This window comes from Camelus bactrianus, chromosome X, assembly GCF_048773025.1.
Source record: "Camelus bactrianus isolate YW-2024 breed Bactrian camel chromosome X, ASM4877302v1, whole genome shotgun sequence".
NCBI classification, from domain to species: domain Eukaryota; kingdom Metazoa; phylum Chordata; class Mammalia; order Artiodactyla; family Camelidae; genus Camelus; species Camelus bactrianus.
Genome location: NC_133575.1, coordinates 95,612,414 through 95,632,977, shown reverse-complemented (window position 1 = coordinate 95,632,977; position 20,564 = coordinate 95,612,414). Strand labels below are relative to the sequence as shown.

At 40.1% G+C, this 20,564-nt stretch overlaps 1 protein-coding gene across 4 annotated transcripts in view; it reads right to left on the bottom strand.

Annotated features, from left to right (window-relative positions):
- GRIA3 (glutamate ionotropic receptor AMPA type subunit 3) overlaps positions 1 to 20,564 on the bottom strand; it is a 261,839-nt gene that overhangs the window by 43,274 nt on the left and 198,001 nt on the right. For all 4 annotated transcript variants that reach the window (XR_006728014.2, XM_010963932.3, XM_010963931.3 and 1 more), the window contains one exon: positions 13,685 to 13,883. Coding sequence is in view for 3 of the 4 variants with exons in the window: in XM_010963932.3 (XP_010962234.2) it covers positions 13,685 to 13,883 (199 nt within the window). In the remaining variant the exon portion in view is untranslated. The remainder of the gene's footprint in view (positions 1 to 13,684; positions 13,884 to 20,564) is intronic.

The window sequence follows — 20,564 nt, the reverse complement described above, 5'->3', positions numbered from 1 at the left end:
AGGACAAGGGAACAGGGTAAGGAATAGGGAGTGGTCCATTAGAAAAGCACTTCCTGATGAAGGGCATAAGTTTCCTGACTAATGGTTCGTCTTTTCCTTCTGTATCAGTTTTAAAATATATTCCTCTTCTCGATAACATGTATGTCCTCTTCATTTGGGCCCTTCCTGGTGACCAGGTCCTCGAGGTTGGGAACTTGGAGGTATGAGGATCCCTGAAGCCTCTGAAATACAGTAACATAGTAGAGCTGCCTCATAATAAAAGGTATGGAAAAGTACCAAGAGGGAAGGAAGTGAGGGGTAATGTGATAGTTAGGACAGAGCTTTGGTTAATGGCCAAGATTTCAAAGCTCTTGTTGCAATTTCTAACTCTGCCCCTTCTCATTTTAAAGGACATTTCTCTTGCCCATAGCTTCCAACCATATCTTAATATTTGAACTTCCCCACATGAAGGCCAGCTCTTCTGTTTGTCTGCCCACTGTCCTCTAGACTGGGGGATTTTGAAGCTTGGGATTCCCTGAAGCCTCTGTAAGAACACTGACCACTTGAGACCCTGCAGGTTAAATGGGGGAAAGTTGGGGGAAGGTCTGGTAGGCTAGCTTCTGTCACTTGGAAATCTCTGCCTTCTTTCCCATTGTTTTCTTTCTCTTTATGAAATTTCTTGTGCCCCTATTTCTTTCCAGATTCCATTGCTTTTGTTTTCCCATGCTGACTAGCACCTAGGGATGTTCACCTAAATTCTTTCGGGTAGGGACATTCAAAGGAAGAGGTTCTCTGAAGCTTATGTAAAAACACATATAATATAGCAGCCCTGACCACCCAAGACCCAGCAGGTAAAAGAAGGAAAGAGAAAAGGAGGTAAGGGCAGTTAAAGGAAAGTGGGAGAGAGCGTCTCTCTAAAGGGTAGGAGTTTCCAGCTCCTAGCCTACTACTTTTGTCCCATTTTTTTCCCTAAGAAATTCTTCTTACCCACAACCTAGGTCATACTGATTGAAAATCTCCACTGATAACCAACACTTGGACCTTGCCACCTCCAGTCCTCTAGGGTAGGAAGTTCGAATCTTGGGGCTTGCTGAAGGGTCCATAAAGACATTAACACCACAGTCTTAGTTACCTAGCCCCATCCAGTAAATGAGCAATGGAAAAGAAAGGGTGTCATGTGGATCATAGGAGAAAAAGTTAGGTCAAAACGGTGAACATTTCAAGGCTTCTGGGTGTGATTCCCCTGCAGTCTCATTTCACTCTCACTTTTAGTTTTCATGGACTTTTACTGACCCTCATCTCCAGCCTGATACCGTTGCTCGAGCTTCCCTGCACTTGGGCACCCTCAAGCCTCCGTGCCAGCTCGACCTCAGATTCCAGCCTCTGAAACAGTCATCTCCCTCTGGTCCCTGTTGATCAGAGGAAAGTTTCTCCTTTCTGTCCCACGCTGACAGGAACACTCAGAGGAGGGGGCTACAACTCCGTCGGTCAGCTGTGATCCCTCTCAAGCTACTGCTTCCTGCCAGGCAAGTCCCAGCTACCTCTACTGACACTCCTCTGTCCCACAGGCCCAGCCTCTGGCCTCTTCTCTGCATGTTTCACATAGGACTAACAGAAAAAAAGCAAATCCAAATCACCAAAGCAGAAATTCTCTTATATGTTATACAGTCAGATTGTCCTTCAAAGAGTGGCTCTTAGTCATCTGTGTTGGGATCACTTGGGTGCCAATTTAAAAATGCAGACGACTGGAACCTATGGAATAAACATCATAGAGGGGGAGGTATGAGAACCAATAATCTGTGTTTTAAAGTAGCTCCCCAAATAGTGTTATATGCAACCAGTGATGGAAAACACTGGTCTAGTGTAGTTGTTCATCAGATTATTGAGTCCCCTATTCACCATCTCTGACAAGTGGCCATTAGCCTATTCTTGGCCCATAGCCCTTCAAAGATGAACAGCTCACTATCCATGGAGACAGCCGAATCTATTTTTGGATTCCTTTATTAGAATGTTCTTTTGACAATGAGCTGAAACCTCTATCCCTGTAATAGCCACGCTTGGATTTTTGTTCTGTCCCTCAGGGCCCCACAGAACAAGTACTGTTGACTTTTAAAATGTCTACCGTTCAAATATTTGAAGACAATCCTAATATATTTTACTCCTGCATGTTTTCTTCAGGTTAACTAGTCTCAATTCTTGTGATGTGGGAAATAATCTTGAAAAAAAAATGTAGACCATTCCCTGTAGGTCAGTTCTTTGGGCAGTTTCAGATAGAAATGTTTTAAGACGAGACCAATAGCGAACTATGAGAAGGCATGGTTGTCTGGATGCCAATTCTAAAAATCTGGAGATGTCCCTTACCTTAACAACTATCTATGGCTCCATATGGCATGAAATGATCCAAGCCTCCTTGAATTTATTTATATTTCTCCTCAAGCATTGACCATGCTATTCTCAGCCTTTTTGTTTGTACAACTGGCTAACACCCCAGGCCGAGAAAATAAAGCAAAAGTGTTCTTCAGGATCTGGCCTACGGAGCAGCTTACTCCTCAATGCTTTCATATATAATAAATTTTAATTATTCGCTAATCACAGCTATCCAAGTTGTGGGGTATGTGTGTGTGTCTGTGCGTGCGCGCACATGCATGTCTACATGCGTGTATGTGTGTCTGGTGTAAAGGGGCAGGATACAAATATTTTTAAACCAAACTTCAAAATTCTGTGTAAAAGGGCTTTAATATGATTATCTTCATGATTACCCTATTAATACGATCACATTGAGGAAAGGGGCTGTTTGTTTCGGCTGAAATAATGTCCAATATAGTGAGGTTGTTTTTAAACATGAAAGGTTCTTTCATTTCAGCTTGATGTTATTTGCCAAAGCATTAGATGGATTTTGCTTTTCAGCATTGGTTCCTCAAACTCATTTAAGAGAAAGCAAAATATTCTTTGGAGAAAGCGTTCTTGGCAGTTCTTTTTAATGAACCTCATCTTCACGTGCAAGATGTGAATTATGAAACTAGAAGTAAGACAGTGCTCTGAGTATCTTGGTCTCAAGCAATGATTTCCAATTTACCCTTGGCAGTCTATTGATTTCTACTATGATATTATTGTTTCAAGGCAATTTTTTTTTCTTGAGAACTGTTTTTCCCATCACAAATTCCCTCCTCCCAAATATATATACATACATTACTTTGTGCAAACAAATCTTAGTGTGAACACTAGAGAGAACTAACTGTTCTTCAGTCAATAGTGGCCACAGTCTGACTGATATAAAGCCATGGTCTGTCCTGTTGTTGTTGTTTTGGTCACAAATATATTTTTTCATACCCCTTGAACTATTTTTGAATTCTCTTTTCTCTCCAAATATTTTTAAGATGCCCCCTTTTCTGGAAACCTTTCCTGATTAAGTCACCTGCCTCCTTTGTTGTCTGCATACTGAACTCAGGGGTCTGGAAGGCATCTCCTATTCATTCCCAGAGTGTCTAAGACAGAATTCTTTACCTAGTGAGTTGTAAATATCAATATTACTGAATGATACAAGAAATACTCTGTAACCCAGACTAGAGACTCAAAGGAAAAAAAAACTGAGAATTTGATAAATCAGGCTGTGAACACATGAATTTTGATAAAATTGGGAAGTAATAATCAGTTCTGGAATGCAGATTCCTCTAGGTATAGCAGCTAACGACTTTCAGGAATATCTTTTTAAAAAATAAATTTTTGGTGTACTATATGGGCATTTTATTTATTTATTTATTTATTTATTTATTTATTTATTTATTTAAATAGAAGCAGTGGGGATTGAACCCAGGACCTGGGGCATGCTCAGCATGCACTCTACCACTCAGCTACACCCACCACCCCAGGAATTTCTTTATCAGGGCACTAGGGAGTGTGCAGATAGGACATCAGTTTTGAGGATAACATACAAATAGCTGCAATCAGAACTGGAAAGAAATTCAATTGATTATATCTATCCAAGCCCCTCCCTTCAGACATGTAACATTCTAAACCATTTAGAACAGGAGGATGATGAGTTTCATTCTACCATACATCATCTGCATTCTAGTGCAATCGTTCTTAGGCATCAGAATTGCAGCTCAAGCACAGGAAAGAGGAAGCATGCTTTCCTAAGATTTTGTTACAAGCTGAAATCACTAGCTAAAATATGCAGGACCCTCTGTATGTATGTGTGGTGTATGGTATACACAGGACTTTAGGTCTTTTCCAACACATACATGCATATGCACACCTTCCCCTCAACTTCAGTCATATATCAAGATAAAACTTCGTGATATTAACTAAATTTCTCCCCCTAGCACTAGGTACCCAGTGACCCCCTTCCTATTGGAGTAGAGGCATCAGTGATCTAAGAGAAGATTAGGATTGTCTGAGCAGGAACAGGAAGAAAATAGAACAGAAAATGCTCTCATCTTTTGTTTCAAAATATATTTTTAAAAAGTTACATCAGAAAAAAATAGAACTGGCATATGATCCAGCAATTCCACTCCTAGGCATATACCAAAAGGAACTGAAGGCAGGAACTTGAACAGATGTTTGCACATCAATGTTCACTGCAGCATTATTTACAATAGCCAAGAGGTATAAACAACCTGTGTCCATTAAAAGATGAATGAATAAGCGAAATGTGGTATAGATAGATAGATAAATTCAGTCATAAATAGGAATGAAGTCCTTTCATATGCTACATGGATGAACCCTGAAGATATTGTGCTAAGTGAAATAAGCCAGACACAAAAAGACAAATATTGTATGATTTCGTACAGATTCATAGAAATGGACAGTAGAATAGTGGTTTCTAGGGGCTGAGGGCGTGGAGGGGATGGGAAGCTTTAATGCATGGTTACAGAGTTTCTGTTTGAGGTGAGCAAAGTGTTTTGGAAATTGGCAGTGGCTGGTTGCAAAACATTGTGGATGTAATTAATGTCACTGAATTGCATATTTTAAATGGTTAAATGGAAAATTTTATGTTATATATATTTTATTATAATTTTTAAAAATTAATAATGTAATATACCAAAACTCATTGAACTGTACATTTTAAATGGGTGAATTATATCTTAATTAAACTATTTTAAAAAGTTATAGCAGAGACAACACTATCTTGAAAGTCAAGTTTTAGATTAGTAAGAACCTTGATAAAAAAGAAAGGTTTTTGAATTTTCAAATTCTAAGGCCTAAAGGGAAATATGAAGTTGATGCCATGCTCAATACATCAGAAAGCAGATGGACCAAGAGCCAGACTAACCATCCTTGGAGGCCAGGTAAGATCTGAGGCAGAGAGGAGTACAAGAGAAGTCAGACTGGGCTATACATCTCTGAGAAAGGTCTCTGCGCCCTATTCCACCCCACCACCCCCACCACTGCTCTCCAAATGAGGGAGGGATGATGGGACTCCGAGGGCAAAAGTAATGAGGACTCATTTCCCAGGGTGTAGTGTATAGATGATACATTGAAGAGAACAACCCACGTCTAGCTTGTGCTGGTGTTGTGGAAGAGCAATGGCCACGTGAGGTCTCCAGTAGGAAGGAGCTGTCTCCAGACTAGGGGAAAGAGAGAAAGAGACTATTCCAGTAGCCCTACAACAATGCAGGGAGAGAGAGAGAGGGAGGGAGAGAGAGAGGTTGAGATTAGATAGCAGAGCTGAAAGCAGTGCAGGGTTATGTAGGTCTGCAGAGGTCTTGTGGCCGGGATGATGGCATGCAAACTGAGTGCTACAGCTCAGTAGATGCCTGGAAGTGATCCTGATGATCTGGGGTTAGATGGCTGCCTCTGATGCCATGACGCCCTGTAAACTCCCTGGGACTTGGATGTCCTTCCAAGAATGTGGCAGTGAAAAATCCTGAAATGACTAGGAAATCACTAAGTTTGCCTGAATTTATCTGGGTGTATCTTTTCTGCCATGTGGCAAAAATGAGGTGCCAGTAACAGGAATATAAAGAAAGTTATGTTTTTGCAAAATGGAGTTAGTCATCTGTGAAAATATATACCTCTACCATATAACCATCTTCTAAGAAGACTGCAATAAGAGATAGTAAAGGCATGAGTCATTTGGGGCTTCTGGACTTCTAAAAGTTTTTGATGATTAACCTTAAGATTATTTATTTTTCCACTTTGAAAAATTTCCTAATCCATCCTAGTGTAAGTATACCTTTTCAGCCCTTGTTACTATAGTTTAGTTTATTTTTTTACTACAGTTTACAATTACTACAAGTATCCTTGGGTCATTTAAAGAATATAGGACTTACAGATTTCATTAGTGATCACTGAAAAGTAAAGTCAAAAATCTGAGCTCTTCCACTTTGCTCACAAATTTGCTCACAATCCATACGCAAATTCTGTGTCTCAATCTCCAAAGTATCTCCTAAACCTGACCACTTTACACAATCTCCATCACTATAACTCTGGCGTGGAATTCCATTCTTTAGCCACATTGGTCTTCCTGTCCCTTAAACATGCCAGGATTTCTCCTGCCCCAGGACTTTTGCACGTGTTATTCTTTCTGTTTGGAATGCCCTTCCATCACATTTTCACATGGCTAACTCTTATCTTTCAGGTCTTTAATTAAATATTACCTTCTTAAAGAGGCTTTGCCTGAACCTCCTTCCCCCCAAGCTCCCAGTTAAAACAGTCCTCTCTAAGTCATTGTCCATCATAAGACCACAGAGCACTTATTGGTACCTGAAATTACTTTATACATCTATTTACTTACATGCTTACTATTTGTCTCTTTCCAACAGACTGTGAACTCCCTGAGGGTAGGGATTCTGTCATGTTTCCCCTACTGTATCTCTGGTACCTAGCTTGGTACTGTAGACACTTAATATTTCTTTACTCACTGGTTACAAATGTAGAGGATGCTGAAGACTGGAATGAACCTGACCACAGGGCATCACCTAGTAGCCTTTTTGAAAAAAAAATTCATATCAAGGTTTTGTTTCTGTGAGTTTCCTTTTCCTTTCAAAAGTGGAATGCATCCAAACATTCCAGTTAATTGAATGTTTGTGTTAGTTGAGTTTCAGTAAGTTGAAATTTTAGGTGATCCTTATGGTCAAGTATTTACACTTCTCACGGGAATGGAGGGGAATTGTAAATAGTCAACCTGCGCAGACTTGCCAGGTGAGCTTGAGGAAAGACTAATTGAACAGATGTGCCCCTGTCTAACTCCAACTGGAAGGCTATTAGGTGATTTGACTTTGTCAGATAAGAAAGTGAGGTCCTGAGATGAGTTCCCAAGGGAAGAGACTTTCAGAGTTCTCACAAAGATTTAGGAGTCCTGTGTGATGTTAATTATCCTGATGTGGCCCGAGAGAGTTGGTAGCCTCAAAGAGAAGGGAGACTTAACCACTCCCACCACCCCGCCCCAGGCATTCTGAACTGTGAAATACTCTCAAAAGCAAGTAGGTTACCTGGGAAGACTCACAGAGATGGGCTAATGAAATCCATATGGTTGGTTACTTTGGGCAGATGGCCTGCATGCCACCTTGGACGCACCTGAAGTTTCTAGGTGGTCTTCAAGGGCAGCTTTAAATTACGCATGCTGAAGTTGTTGAATCTGCGGACCACAAAGGTATGGCTGAAGATAGACTGACTAAGAGATGAGGTCAGTAGTCATATTTTATTATAGGGGTAGGAATGGGATCAGGAGGATGGGGGAAGGATATAAATGAGCTTTCTCTCTCCTCCCAAAGCCAGAAAAAAAAAAAAAACCCTCACCTCTCTTCCATCGAGCAAGCAGAGGTTATTTTATTTTATTTTCGAGAAGTACCCTTCCCTCCCATCTCCACAGAGCCTTGTTTGGACAATCTTTATGCTTCAGTTGCCCTATTGCTGGGTCCTTTTCCTAAAGTCTCTTGGGATTCGTAGAACCTTTCATACAGTTAAAGAGCGTTTTGTGAGATCCTCTTACCAACCCCATAAAGAAGGTAGAGCAGAGAGTAATCCCCCTGATAGATGAGGAAACTGAGCCCAAATGCCCCTTACCGAAAGGAAAACAAGAAAGTCATCAGTGGACGTGGAGCTAGAAATCATTTTCATCTTCTCTCTTGTTCTTTCCCATTTTTGTCACATCATGACATAACCCTTGTCATATCAGAAACTATAATGGGCCATGAATGCGAGAGGTTTGCTGCGTTTGTGACATTCATCCTTGTTTTCTGGATGTCTTCCTTTTCTTTGCTTTCTTACTTTGGATCCCTTTGAGATTGTCAGGGCATGGGAAAAAGTCATATAAAAGTATGTATAGGTTTCCTTTTCTAATTGATCCATCAGGGGAATAAAAGAAAGATCAACCAGGAGATGATACAGAAGCCTTAACATGTGCTACCCTGGAGGCTTGACTCATGTGTAACATCCCATGTTTCTATGAACACTCACACCAAAAAGGCACCGAGATGGAATGCTCAGAGGACCCAATCTGGACTCAGAGCATCAATCTGGACTCAGAATTCTAGCTCATGCCCACTGAGCTGAGTGACTTTCGGCAAGTCACAGTGTCATCCTGCCTCTCAGGTCTTTCCTCTCTGAAGTAGGTGTAATGATACCTGTTGTGGTTGCAGGGCAGGATTGTTGTGTGACTAGAAGATGGGAATGTATGTGAACATGTGTTGAAAATCAACTGCCTACTAGATTGTGAGCTCCCAGAAGGTAGAGGCCATTTCTGTTTTATTCATCACCCAGCTGACCTTCCTACTGAGGTTATAGAGAATCATTAACTGGACTGTTATTTACCATGGAGCATACCTGGAGATTAGCACACGCTGGAAAGTAGCTCCTTAGAGATAAACCCCATCAGCTGCCCTGGAGAGATGATCATCTAGTTCTGTGAGATGCCTATATTTTAAGTCAATCTGTTCCCCCAGATAACTTCCAAATATAGTGAAAAAGCCTATTTAGTTATTTTCATGTGATTTGGCAAAAGGCAGAAATTTAATTTTGTTTATAGAGATGGATCTTCAGTGCTTAGCCTGGAGCTTGGCACAGGGGGAATGTGCTAAAAACAAAAAAGTTATTGAAAGAATGATGAATAAGTATTAGAATCTAGGGCATTATTATTAGCTTGTCTTTTTTGCCTCATTTTCTCCTTTCTCTTGGGGACAGATACTAGGTGTCTTGTGTGCATAGTTGTCAGGCCAACTTCTGCTTCCTTGGAGAGTGTCCTTTCCACACAGCTTGAGACTTCCCTGCAAGGAAACCCAGGGAACCACAGATCCCTGGCTGCTGAGGGATGGGAAAAGCCAACAGCTGTCTGAAGGCATCATTCCCTTTTTCAGAGGCCCATCTGGCCAGGCCACAGCATCCTCACATTGTACATGCTGCTCCACCTCCAGTCTTGACCTATAAGGTCTATGAGTTTTGCTGTGTAATGTATTATGTGACACAGGAAAATAAGATTTTTGGGGGGATAAGGCAGCATCAAAACAGCCACACCAACATTAAAAAACAAATTTTCTTTTCAAAAATTGCCAAGTAGCGTATACAATAAATGTCTCTGATCTACCATTCCTTGTTGTTCAACTCATCTCCTGTTGTTGCTGTTATGTGCTTCCTAGTGTGTAGTTTGTGGTCCTCAAACATTTGGTCACATCCTATATGTCTTCAAATAAATTACATTTGGTTGCAGCTGTTAGGTACATTGCCAAGATCTCAGATTCATCACAGTATTTGGTGAGAACACTTTTAACAAAGGAATTTTTACATTTTGATGTGCTTCCTAAGGCAAGGGGATATGTTAAGGGGTAAGGGAGGTCTGTTGTGTACATAACTCAGTTGTAATAATAATTAATGGTCTGTTTTCTGGATATGCATACTCAGCAGCGGTGCATTTGTGGAGAGATTGTTTTTCTTTCCCCCTATGCTTCAAAAGCCCTATAACAGATAACCAATAAATGTTGAAACGTGGACTCCAATTAAAAAATGCTTGTGTGTGTGTGTGTGTGTGTGTGTGTGTGTGAGAGAGAGAGCTTCTGAACGTGTAAGCGGAATATAAGTAGCCTTAGAGGGATTATTTCCCCATCAGTTTGGTAGGGCTCTTCTTTTTGCCACCTGCACTTCAAAAAAATTAAAAATTAAAATGACCAATGACAACAGTTACAGAGTCTAATGTTGAGACAAAACATTCTCCATGAGTAATTCAACTGTGCTTTGTGGGGCTTACAATGTCTGCAGCTCAGAAGCCAGGGCAGTTCCCTCGGTGGTCTCCAGATAAAAGTTCAATTCTTTTGTCCTGCCTGGGGCATCGGAGCAAGTCACGTCTCTCCCCATTCCTCTCTACTTATATTTTTTCCTTAAAGGGATTTAAATTAGTATTAAACACTTCATTTAAAAAACCAACCTCCTTTTATCTCCTGAACTATCTTCAGTGGGGATACGGCCAAGTATCTGGACAAGAAACCAAGCATTGTAGTTGTTTGCTAATAATTCTAGGGCTCTGATGGCGGAGAGAATTTTGGAATCGATTTTTCTCCCAGTGCTACTTTTTAACATGAATCTGTATCAGGTTAAAATTTCAAAGCCCAGTGGAGAATGATCATTTCGGTGCAGCTTTCCAAATCATAGTGGCATCTCTCTGGGCAATGACAATGAAGCTGTCGACTTGTTTTTTTAGCATGGGTGCCTCCGCCTCTGGTTGGGACATTTAGTTTTGGAGCTGCTGTCTAAGGAAATCTGTTTTCAAGTCAAGAGGGTTGATGGTAATATTTCAGATGTCTCTTCCAGCTGCATGCATTTTGCTCAGTCCTCCCTGCCTTTCCTGATGGAACAGGTCCCTCTGTGCCAGTGACTTTAAGTGATTGTGAGATAATAGCTGAGGATGGCTCAGAAAAATGAGAGAAACAAAAGAAATCATTTTATGAAATCATCATTTTAATGGCAGCCTTACCCAGGACAAGTAAAAATGTCTGCAGGGCAATTAGAAAGGAATTTTATTTTATTTATTTTTCTCTTAGTGGAAGCACTAGAGGGCTTACCCCAGGCTGTTCTATGGTATTACTATTTGGTCCCTGTGGTTTTAATATGGAGTGAGAATGCAAAGAAACGAGCTAATGTTATGTTTGTAAATGTTGCATGTGGTCTTGTTTTAGCCTCTAAAGTTCAGAAGGCGTACTATCAGGGGTCCTCCATTTTTGTGTGTGTGTGGAGTAGTCACTGTTCTTAAAATTGACTTGAGATCATGGATGGTGGAGGGGAAGTGACATGCTATGGCATTTAAGTCCCTGAGTAAGAGACGATGTGTTCTTACTGGCTACCTTCTCTGATCTATGGGGTTCAAGGAGGGGTAGAGTAGAAGACAAATGGCTTAGAGACCAATTGGTTGGGGTCCCCTGTATTATATGAATACCAAGCATTCCCTTTGTTTGGTTTACATAACATCTTCAGTCCAAGCAGGCTAAGAGTTAATTGTCCTATACTGCTCACTTCCACTCTTAGGTCAACTTGTGTGTGCTGTCCTAAAGAACTTCCCCACAGAGTCCTGAATGCTGTAACCAGTGACCAACTGAGGAAAAAGAAAATGTGGTATGCAGGAATTAGAAAATGATTTGCACTTCCTTATGCCTAAAAATATGCAGCTCCTTTTCTAATCAGATTTTTAAAACAGCTCTATTTCCATAGGAATTACTCGTTGGCTATAAAGGTCACCAGGAATTGGTGAGCATTAGAAACCGCAAACCAATTAGAATGTGGCAATGGCTTTGCTCAGAATCAAATGTGGATTCAAATTGGCTCTGGTAATAAAATGCTTTATAATGAAACCACCATTGAATGCATTAGTAGATGCTTTCCTGGTTTTTGAGAAAGACACAAAATGTAGCGGGGAATGGGGTCTGGGCATGGGAACAAGGATTATTTGGTCACACTTTCAAGCCTTTGCGCTAATCAGTCCTCCCAGAGAGCCTCCTTTGCCTGCAATATGGATGAATGGCTTTTGGAAGCTTAATGGGAATTGATGCCATCGATCGATTACCATTTAAAGCACGACTTCCCAATTTCTAAAAGTCATTGAAGGAAAAATGCTTTCTGGCAGAACAAGTATCCTTTATCAGAGGATCCAAGTGTGGGGTCTTGGTAGCTTAAGGGGTCAATTACTGCATATAGCAACTTGATGCTTATTGGGATGTTGAACATAAGCTGTGCTGAAGGTTGATACCAAACCAGATTTCCATGGAGCCAATTATGTGCTGACTACTCAGCAGATGGAAATCCCTGGCTTCCTGCCCTGAAACGTGAGAGTGATTTCACGAGGGCAGAGGATTATTCCCAGATAACCTTCTGGAACTACCATCATAGTAAGGGTCAAGGCCAGGTTAGTTTCGGAGGATCTTCATATCATTTTGATGCTTCTAGCACTGGACCCCTCTCCCTGGCTGGGGATTATGAACTGTTCGATAAACAGTGGTAGAGGTGAGACAGGGATATCCTGAGCCAGTGAGAATTCTTGAAAGGGCCTCAGAACTAACCATTTCTCCTTTAGGCAATGAAAACAGTTTTCAATTAACTGCTATAATTTCAAGAAACACACTCCTCCTGGTTTCCCATGAAACAATTGGACAAATCCCATGATAATATATGGAGAAATATATTCCTTACTGATTTCTTAAAACAAGCTGGTTTAGAATCAACATTTGTTTACTGTGGATCTTTGATGAAAAGTCAGTAATTGTACCTGCCATCCAATAACTTGTTTATCGGTTGGAGAGAATGACTAAACTTTTCCTCTTTACCTACCATTCACGTGGCTTTTGGATCATTGTTAGAACCAGTGACAGGGGTTACAGTAGCAGGGAGTGGTATGTAAAGAATGGGTCCATTTTCTTATTGAAACCACCATATTTTCCTGGTTAAGCCAACTGAAAAAACACTTGAGTTCTTGAACACTCCATTGGTAGCCTTTCTTATAGACCAGTTGCTACAGAGCAAAGAGCTTGATAGTTTATGTAAAAGCGGTTTGTCCATCATATTATCCTTCTATAATTTTCTGCTTCGATCTCCTTTAATCTTTCTCCTTGACAATACTTACGCTTTACTAATTTTTGCTAGTGAACAACTTGCTGTTTCCCTACTAAGATTTGGCCTACGTGGAGGTGGATGGGGGGAAATAAATCTACTCAAGAAATTAAAACAATTATTGGCTTCCCTGAAAATGGAATTATCAATATATACATGAATACTTGAAACAACTGTAATACATTTCAATAGAAAACCAATGTCTAAAATAGAATATGTAATTTTATAGTCCATCACTCCTCAGATTCTTAGTCAGAGTCAATTACCTAACTTCTGTGAACTGCTGAGACATAAGATCACTGCTTTTGTAAAAGCTATAAAGGAGAATAGGTATTATTTAGTTCAATCCCTTCATCATTCAAGTAAGGGGACCAAGGCCGACAGAAGTTAAATGACTTGCCCAGGGACAAACAGTCACTTTGTGGCAGGGTTGGGATTCAAACCTGTGGTTCAAACTTCATGTTCTTGACATGCCACCTGTTATGTCACACACAACTCTTAGAGCCAAAGGACAATGAATTAGGTCATCAAGCAAGTGGCTTGGTGTATTTAAGATGCTCTGCTTTGATAACATTCCCCCCACCCTTCCCCAACCCTCCTTTAAAACACTGTGAATTTGCATTTGTGAGCAGATGATAAAATAAAAACCAGCAGGCCCAATTAATTGTAAAGCACTTACTCTGAAAAATTCTTTTGTTGAGCCAGAGTCCAGGGTCCCATATGCAATTTCAGTCTGCTTAGCCAAGTCTTCAGCACTCTCTATGGGAGAAACCATCCTCTCCACAGTCAGGAAAGCAGCGAGATTGGCAGTATAGGAAGAAATTATGATCAGGGTGAAGAACCACCAAACCCCTCCAACAATGCGCCCGGAGAGTGATCTACAAAACAAAACAAAGACCAGTCCAGACCCAGAGGGGCCAGATTTCAGTTTAAGAAATCCTTATCTTTATTTTTGGAAAGAGGCATGGTTTCAGGGTAGCTGATGAAAGAGGGACGTATATGATGTCAGGGAATTAACACATCAAACAAAAGGAACAAGTTGACAGCAGCACCCCATGTCATGATGGCATGTGATGATGGTACAGGCATAGCACTCTTCAGGCCTATGTGGGTTTCAAAGCAGGCTTGTTGATTTCATCACAGGTTAAAAATATCTTCTTTGTACCAGCTCCTTCTTAGATGTAATAATTGTCCTCTGATTCTCTTCCTGTGCATTTTGCTGGGCACAACTGTGGAACCCTGCTCTATTTCCTTTAGGGCAAGTGGCTTTTAGTCCTTTCTGTACATCAGAATCACCTGGGATCTTTAAAAAAAATCTCTCATGCTCAGGCCTACCCAAGACCAATGAAATCAGAACCTGAGAGATGGGACCCAGACATGTATTTTTTAAATCTCTCCAGGTGATTACCATGTGCAGTCAAGGTTGAAAACACTGATGTAAGGTGATGTCATGGGAGAAACACAGACTCAAAAACCTTTCCATATTTGAAGAGAGATGGGTAGATGTTAGTAAATAAGCACTATTCACTCTGGATTTCATGAACTTAATATAGACATTGCCATTTTGTGGAGCTGGTCACCCAAGAGGCAAGGCGCCATAAAATAATATTTATTATTGTCTTCATGTAAATAAATGGCTAGTGGGGCTCAGAAGTTTAGATCCAGGGATTCAAAGTCTTCCCTTTTACAAACTAAGACTCAACACACAGGACAGGCCTCAAGTAAAGTAGAAAACTACCTGTGTAATAGGATTTGAGAGGCACTAAAATGTCTCTTCTGTACTACCCTCCCCTTCCCCAAATAACCAAAATGAATAAAACCATCCTCACTGGCCTGCCATAGAAATTCTTACGACTGAAATCATCTCTGAGTTTTCTTCAGGAGCCTCGGTCAAAATGCAACCCTTTACTGCAACAGGACCCATTATCCTGTTCTCCTGGACTAGTCAATACAATTAGTGGAGAATGGGACAGAAGATGGGTAAGTTTCAATAAGGGAAAATTTTATTCTTTAGTATAACTATGCATTGGGGGTGTTTGTTACAATGCAGATTCAGAATATCTGAGCACTCAAAAATCTGTGCTTCTTAAGCACCACTGGTGATTGCAGTGGTCTGCAGATCAAACTGGAAAATACCATTCTCCTTCTACATCAGTGATTCTCAACTCTGCCTGCACATCAATGTCATCTGGGGAGCTTGAGACAAAATAAAACAAAACAAAACAACCCTCAAAATGCCTAGGCTCCACCCCAGGCCAATTAAAGCAGCATCTCTGGGGGTAGGTTCTAAGCAGCAGGATTGGGAGTCATGGTCCTACATGATGAGTGCTACTCAGGGAGAGGGTATGTGGGAAGTGAGGGGGCAGTGTGAGGGCGCTGAATGTTCAGTGATGGGTAATGGCTTGTATGGAGGAAATTTCATCTCCTTCAGGATGCTGCTGAAGGCTGGCTCTGTCTGCAGACATGAAATCTGGTCCCTAGGTTTTATAAAGCATTGCCACATTATCTCTAGGATAGTCCTGCTCTGTGGCAGCACTCCATCCTGGTGAGGCTATGTTCTCTCATGCCCAGAAAAGCTAACAGGAAAAGAACCCACTCTGTCATAGAGTCAAGAATAGGCATAGGAGTCTGGCACGTCCTCAGGCTCTGGGGGAAGAGGGCAGTTCTGGGCTGAAAGCTGGCAAATCAAGCTCTTCCCTGTCTGTACTCGCATTTTTACTGCTTTGAAGCCAATTTAAATTCCTGCATCCCAAGGTAACCTTTTTATTAGCCTCTGGAAAATTCAGTTGGTTTAGATTTTACACTCTGATCAAATAATTTTGGCAGGTGTTTTGATAAATAATATTCTTTATTGATTAACTGTAAACAAAACTACTTGGTTTTTTAAAGCCTGTAATTCCCCTTGGTCTCCAGATGCTTAAAACGAGCCTTACTTATTTACTTCTGAACATAATCACTTTTAGCCTTTTGGATGTGAAAATCTGCTTTGCAAAAGATTTTTTCTAACTAGTAGTTATACTCTCTCAGGATTTCACCTGGGAACATTTCCCTTTTAATCAGAAGACATAAAAATATCTGGATGAGTCAGAATGTGTCACATTTCCAAATGCTAAAAGTATACAGAACATTTCAATTATGAATTTGAACCTTTCATAGTCTTTCTTCATTGTTGCCATATACATTTCATTTATTCTGGGCTGATCTGACTCTGGAAATAATTTCACTGTATAAAAGATGAATGCTCAAAGTAGCAGTTGTAGTAATAGGGTAATAAAAATGGTAACAATAGCTAACACTTAAGGAGGACTTCTATACACGACTCTGTTCTAATTGTTTACATGTGTCAACTCTTTTAATCCTCCATCCCTAATATTTTATGGCTGAGAGAATGGAGGCATTCTATAGATAAAGAAACAGAAGCCGAAAGAGAAATAGGAAATAAATCATCTCTACTTATACAACAGGAAAGATATATCCAAATTCTTGTAGTGTAAAATACTCATATTTGTATAAGAAAATCCAGAATGGTACGTAAATTATAGAAGGAGCAATTTTCCTACAAACACTGAGAAATATAGTTGTAGGAAAGCCAAACATGTTTGGATAATTATTGTTTATTATCTGTTGTTCATTTGGAATGGAACTGTGAATGTCATCCTCATTTGGAATGATGAGGTTTTACTGAGACCAAGGGGAAAAACTGCTTTTTGGACTATTTACAGAATCCTGGTTTGGTATGGAAAAGGGTGTATTCTGCTGTTGTGAATACTAATGGTAGTTTATGTATTGTCTACTTGAAATGTAGAGGAGAATACAGTAATTTATGGAAATTATACTTGTGCCATTCTATTGAGGCTAATGGACTATGGCTATGTCTGTGTGATCTAAAATCAAGCCTGCACATCATAATCTGGTAATTTTGGCCACCTTAATAGTTGACTCAGATAATCATGTGGTTGATTTGTATGACACAACTGAAGTTGGCTGTTGACATGACTGAAAATAAACTTAAATGCAAAATGGTCATTTTCATGGCCCCTTGTCGACATGACTATTGATTTTGGCAGTTGTGTAGTTAAAATCTTGATAGACCTATGAGAATGCAGAATTTTGGTGAACATCCACATAGAAGTGGTAAAATAGTATCTACAAGCATCAGTATAGATGGAAAAAGGAGCTTCCTTGGAATCAGTGTCGAATGCACAACCTTGCATTCAGCATTCTCCCCTCAAGACAGTAGTAGCTTTAACAAGAGTCTTGGTGGAATTTCTACCATTTTCTTTCCTTTTATGGCATGGATGCCTAAATCCTTCCACTGAGAAAATGTGCAACGGAATTCATAGAGAAGAAGCTCTTATAAGAATTTTCACACTTCCCTTTTCTCATTAGTGAGACTATAGCCATTTAAAGCCACATTTCACATGGAGGCTATATAAAAAGTGACTGATGGGTCAGCCCCATCACATTTTTAAAAGGGTCTGTTAAAACAAGACAAGACTTTATAGTTGACTTAGAAAGACCTGTCATTTTCCAGTATCTTTCCTTCCATTAATGCAGCTTCAGAATGTTTAACATTCATTTCAAATAGTTTTGTTGCACAAGGCAGATTTTGAGGTTAGCATAATGAAATGGCTGTGAGATGCTGTACATTTAGTATTTATAAAAATGCATTAAAGGAACTGATCATAACTTTTGAAGAAATGTAAGAGGAAGCATGAAGTTAATGAAAGTAAATTAGCAACAAGAGAAGAACAGACATAAACACATTGCAAAATAATATACAATGCTCATGTTATCTGTACTCATAAGAAACTAGAGTTTCTGAGTTAATAATAAAATGGATTTTACGGCCTCTGAAATGATAATAAAAGTGAGCTATGTGCTGTAACCTTCATCCTGTAAGTAAATTTTGAAATCTGCACTTTACTAGCTTCACAAGATGAAGGGCTGGAACTGCAAACCACTCCTCCTTTGCACAAACTCTTTATCATTCCTTCTTCCCCTTCTTCTTTCTTCCAAAGTATGCATCATTTCTACACTCCATTCAATACTGTATCTATGACAGATTTTTAAAAAATGTGTGGAATCAATCTTTGGCTCTTATAGTCTTCTCTGATGGGAATAACTAACCATCTCTCAGAGACTGAAAACTACAGCTTTCAGCCAGAAAAGTCATGAAATTGTTGTAATAAAAATCCTGCTATTACAATTAATTTACTACCACCTCACTACCGCTTTGAAGTGAATTTGCAGTAGGATGAAGACACTGGTTATACATCAGCGAAGGAAAGGATATTGCTTTAAATAGAGCCCCAAACTCCTGTTGTCTTTGATCCCATTCATTTTATATCCTTCGTGTATTTTATTCTTCTGTGCATACTTTCCATTTTAAAGGAAGATCTATGTGTCTACTAACCTGGACAGATCCCCTGCCTGCTTATCCCAAGTGTTTGATATCTTGAAAACTTAACGGGAGAATGGTGCCCTTGGAATAATCTGTATGCAATAATCAGGTTCAAGTTAGTGTGTTCTTTCCATTTCTCTGTTATAACTCCCTCAACCCTCATGTCTGCAACTTGGCTAGCCCTCAGATGTCCCTGCAGCTTCAGAGAAAGTCAGCAGGGGGAGCATTTGTCTGGAAGGACTTGGATTCTGGGCTGCTTAGCAGTTCCATGAACGTTTTACAAAGGAAATAAATTTCAGATTAAAAAATTACAACCTCCTGTCAATATCAGCAAGACATTGTGGAATAATACAATCAAAATATTTGCAAGTGGTATAATCCTTAAAGAAAGTACTTTATGTGTTCAGGAAGGAAGGTTGTCAGTTATTTCTCATCAGAAATCAGCTATTTGGCACTGACTAAAATGTCAACTGTATTCCTAAGGAGTATTAGGAACAAAAACGCAAATGCAATATTAAATATTATATTTGTGAAGCCAGGATGGTTAAGAGTAGCCAGTTTCAAAATGGTAACAGCGAACCTGTATTGCGAGCTTACTACATGTCAGGTGCTGTGCTTTGCATTTTACAGATGAGGAACTGAGGCTTAGCAAGGTTTAGCAACTCACACCACATTACACAACAGCTAAGCAGAGTGTGAATCTAGTGAGACTAACTCCAGCACCCACATACTTAACCACCATGCTCCCTCCATCTGGCTACACCCACTGGCTATCTCCTCACCCCCACAATCAGGGGGAAGAGGGTTGAGTGTGGTCTCCTCATACTTTCTCCTGACTCCCCCTGACAGATTAGTTCGTGTATGGATATAACCTCAGCTTCTTCCATTGATTGCTCTCTCTATGGGTGATTCAGTCTCCACCGGAACTGGTCACTCTGAGGGAGCTGAAAACATCAAACCTAATACTGACATGGACTCTTTCAGCTTCTCGGTTATTGGTGATAGCTTTATTTGATGGAGATGGAATCATGTTCAGTTTTCCTCATGATGGCTCATTGCTGATTTCCCAGTCTTTTTGAGTGAGCACGTGTTCAGCAGCATTTTTAAATGCTCACTGCCTGCTCTCTCTAACAGCCAGGGCAAAGGCACTGTTTCATCAGAGGTTGGGAGTCTGGAAAACAGCTCTTGTGCATGAGCATGAGCAAAAAAGGGAACAAACACTGCAGCTTTAGGTCGGTAGTGGCAGGCAGTGTGTGGCAGCGGAAATAATCATACTGCTGGCTCTTCGAGCCTCCACGACCTTGGCTTCCCTCACATTATCTCTCCGGGCACTGTTCCTTTGTCTATGGGATAAGAAGAGCAGGACAGAGCGGAAAGAGCATGGGTTTTGGAATTGGTGTTAAGTTTGAATACTGGCTTTGTTATTAACTGTGTGGATGGGCAAATTATTTAAACTGAGCATCACCTCCAACTTAAAAACAAGTCTAATGCCCACCCTCTGGTAGTGTTTTGAGGATTAAAATTCGTATGATAATGCAGATAAAGTGCCCAGACGCAGTGGGACCACAGAGAAGGTTGTTCCTCTGCCCTCAGTTAAACGGAAGCAGCTAGATCAATTTCTCTCTGACATCTCCTCCTGCTATAATATTTGATAATTCTACTTTAACAGGTGGTCTCATAATTTCTTGAATTGCCTCAATTCTGAGAAAAGTCAGAGGGTACAAATGCATGCTCCCATTCTGGGCTTTCTGCAGAGTTTACATTCCAAGAATGGCCATTGAACAGAAATAAAGTGTGATGCTAGCATTTGCAGTGAAGGCAACCGCGAATCTCAAAGCGCAACAATGTTATTAGCGGGAATTTCTAAATCTATTAAGAGAGAAGCACGTTACAGTGGGGTTTGTTGCTATCCAACTGAGCACAAATATATAACCAATAAAGCTCTCAAGACGAGGAGAAACATGTTTTCTCCTTACTTGTATATAATAAATATGCAAAGTATAACATTTTATTGTGAGACTTAAATATATAATTTTTTCTGAAGGACCCAAAAGACAGTATTGGAGGAGAGATCACTCATATGGTAGAAAAAATATAGAGCTTATAAAGGTAATAATTTATTACTCAAAAGCACAGTAAGGAGAATACCTGTTAC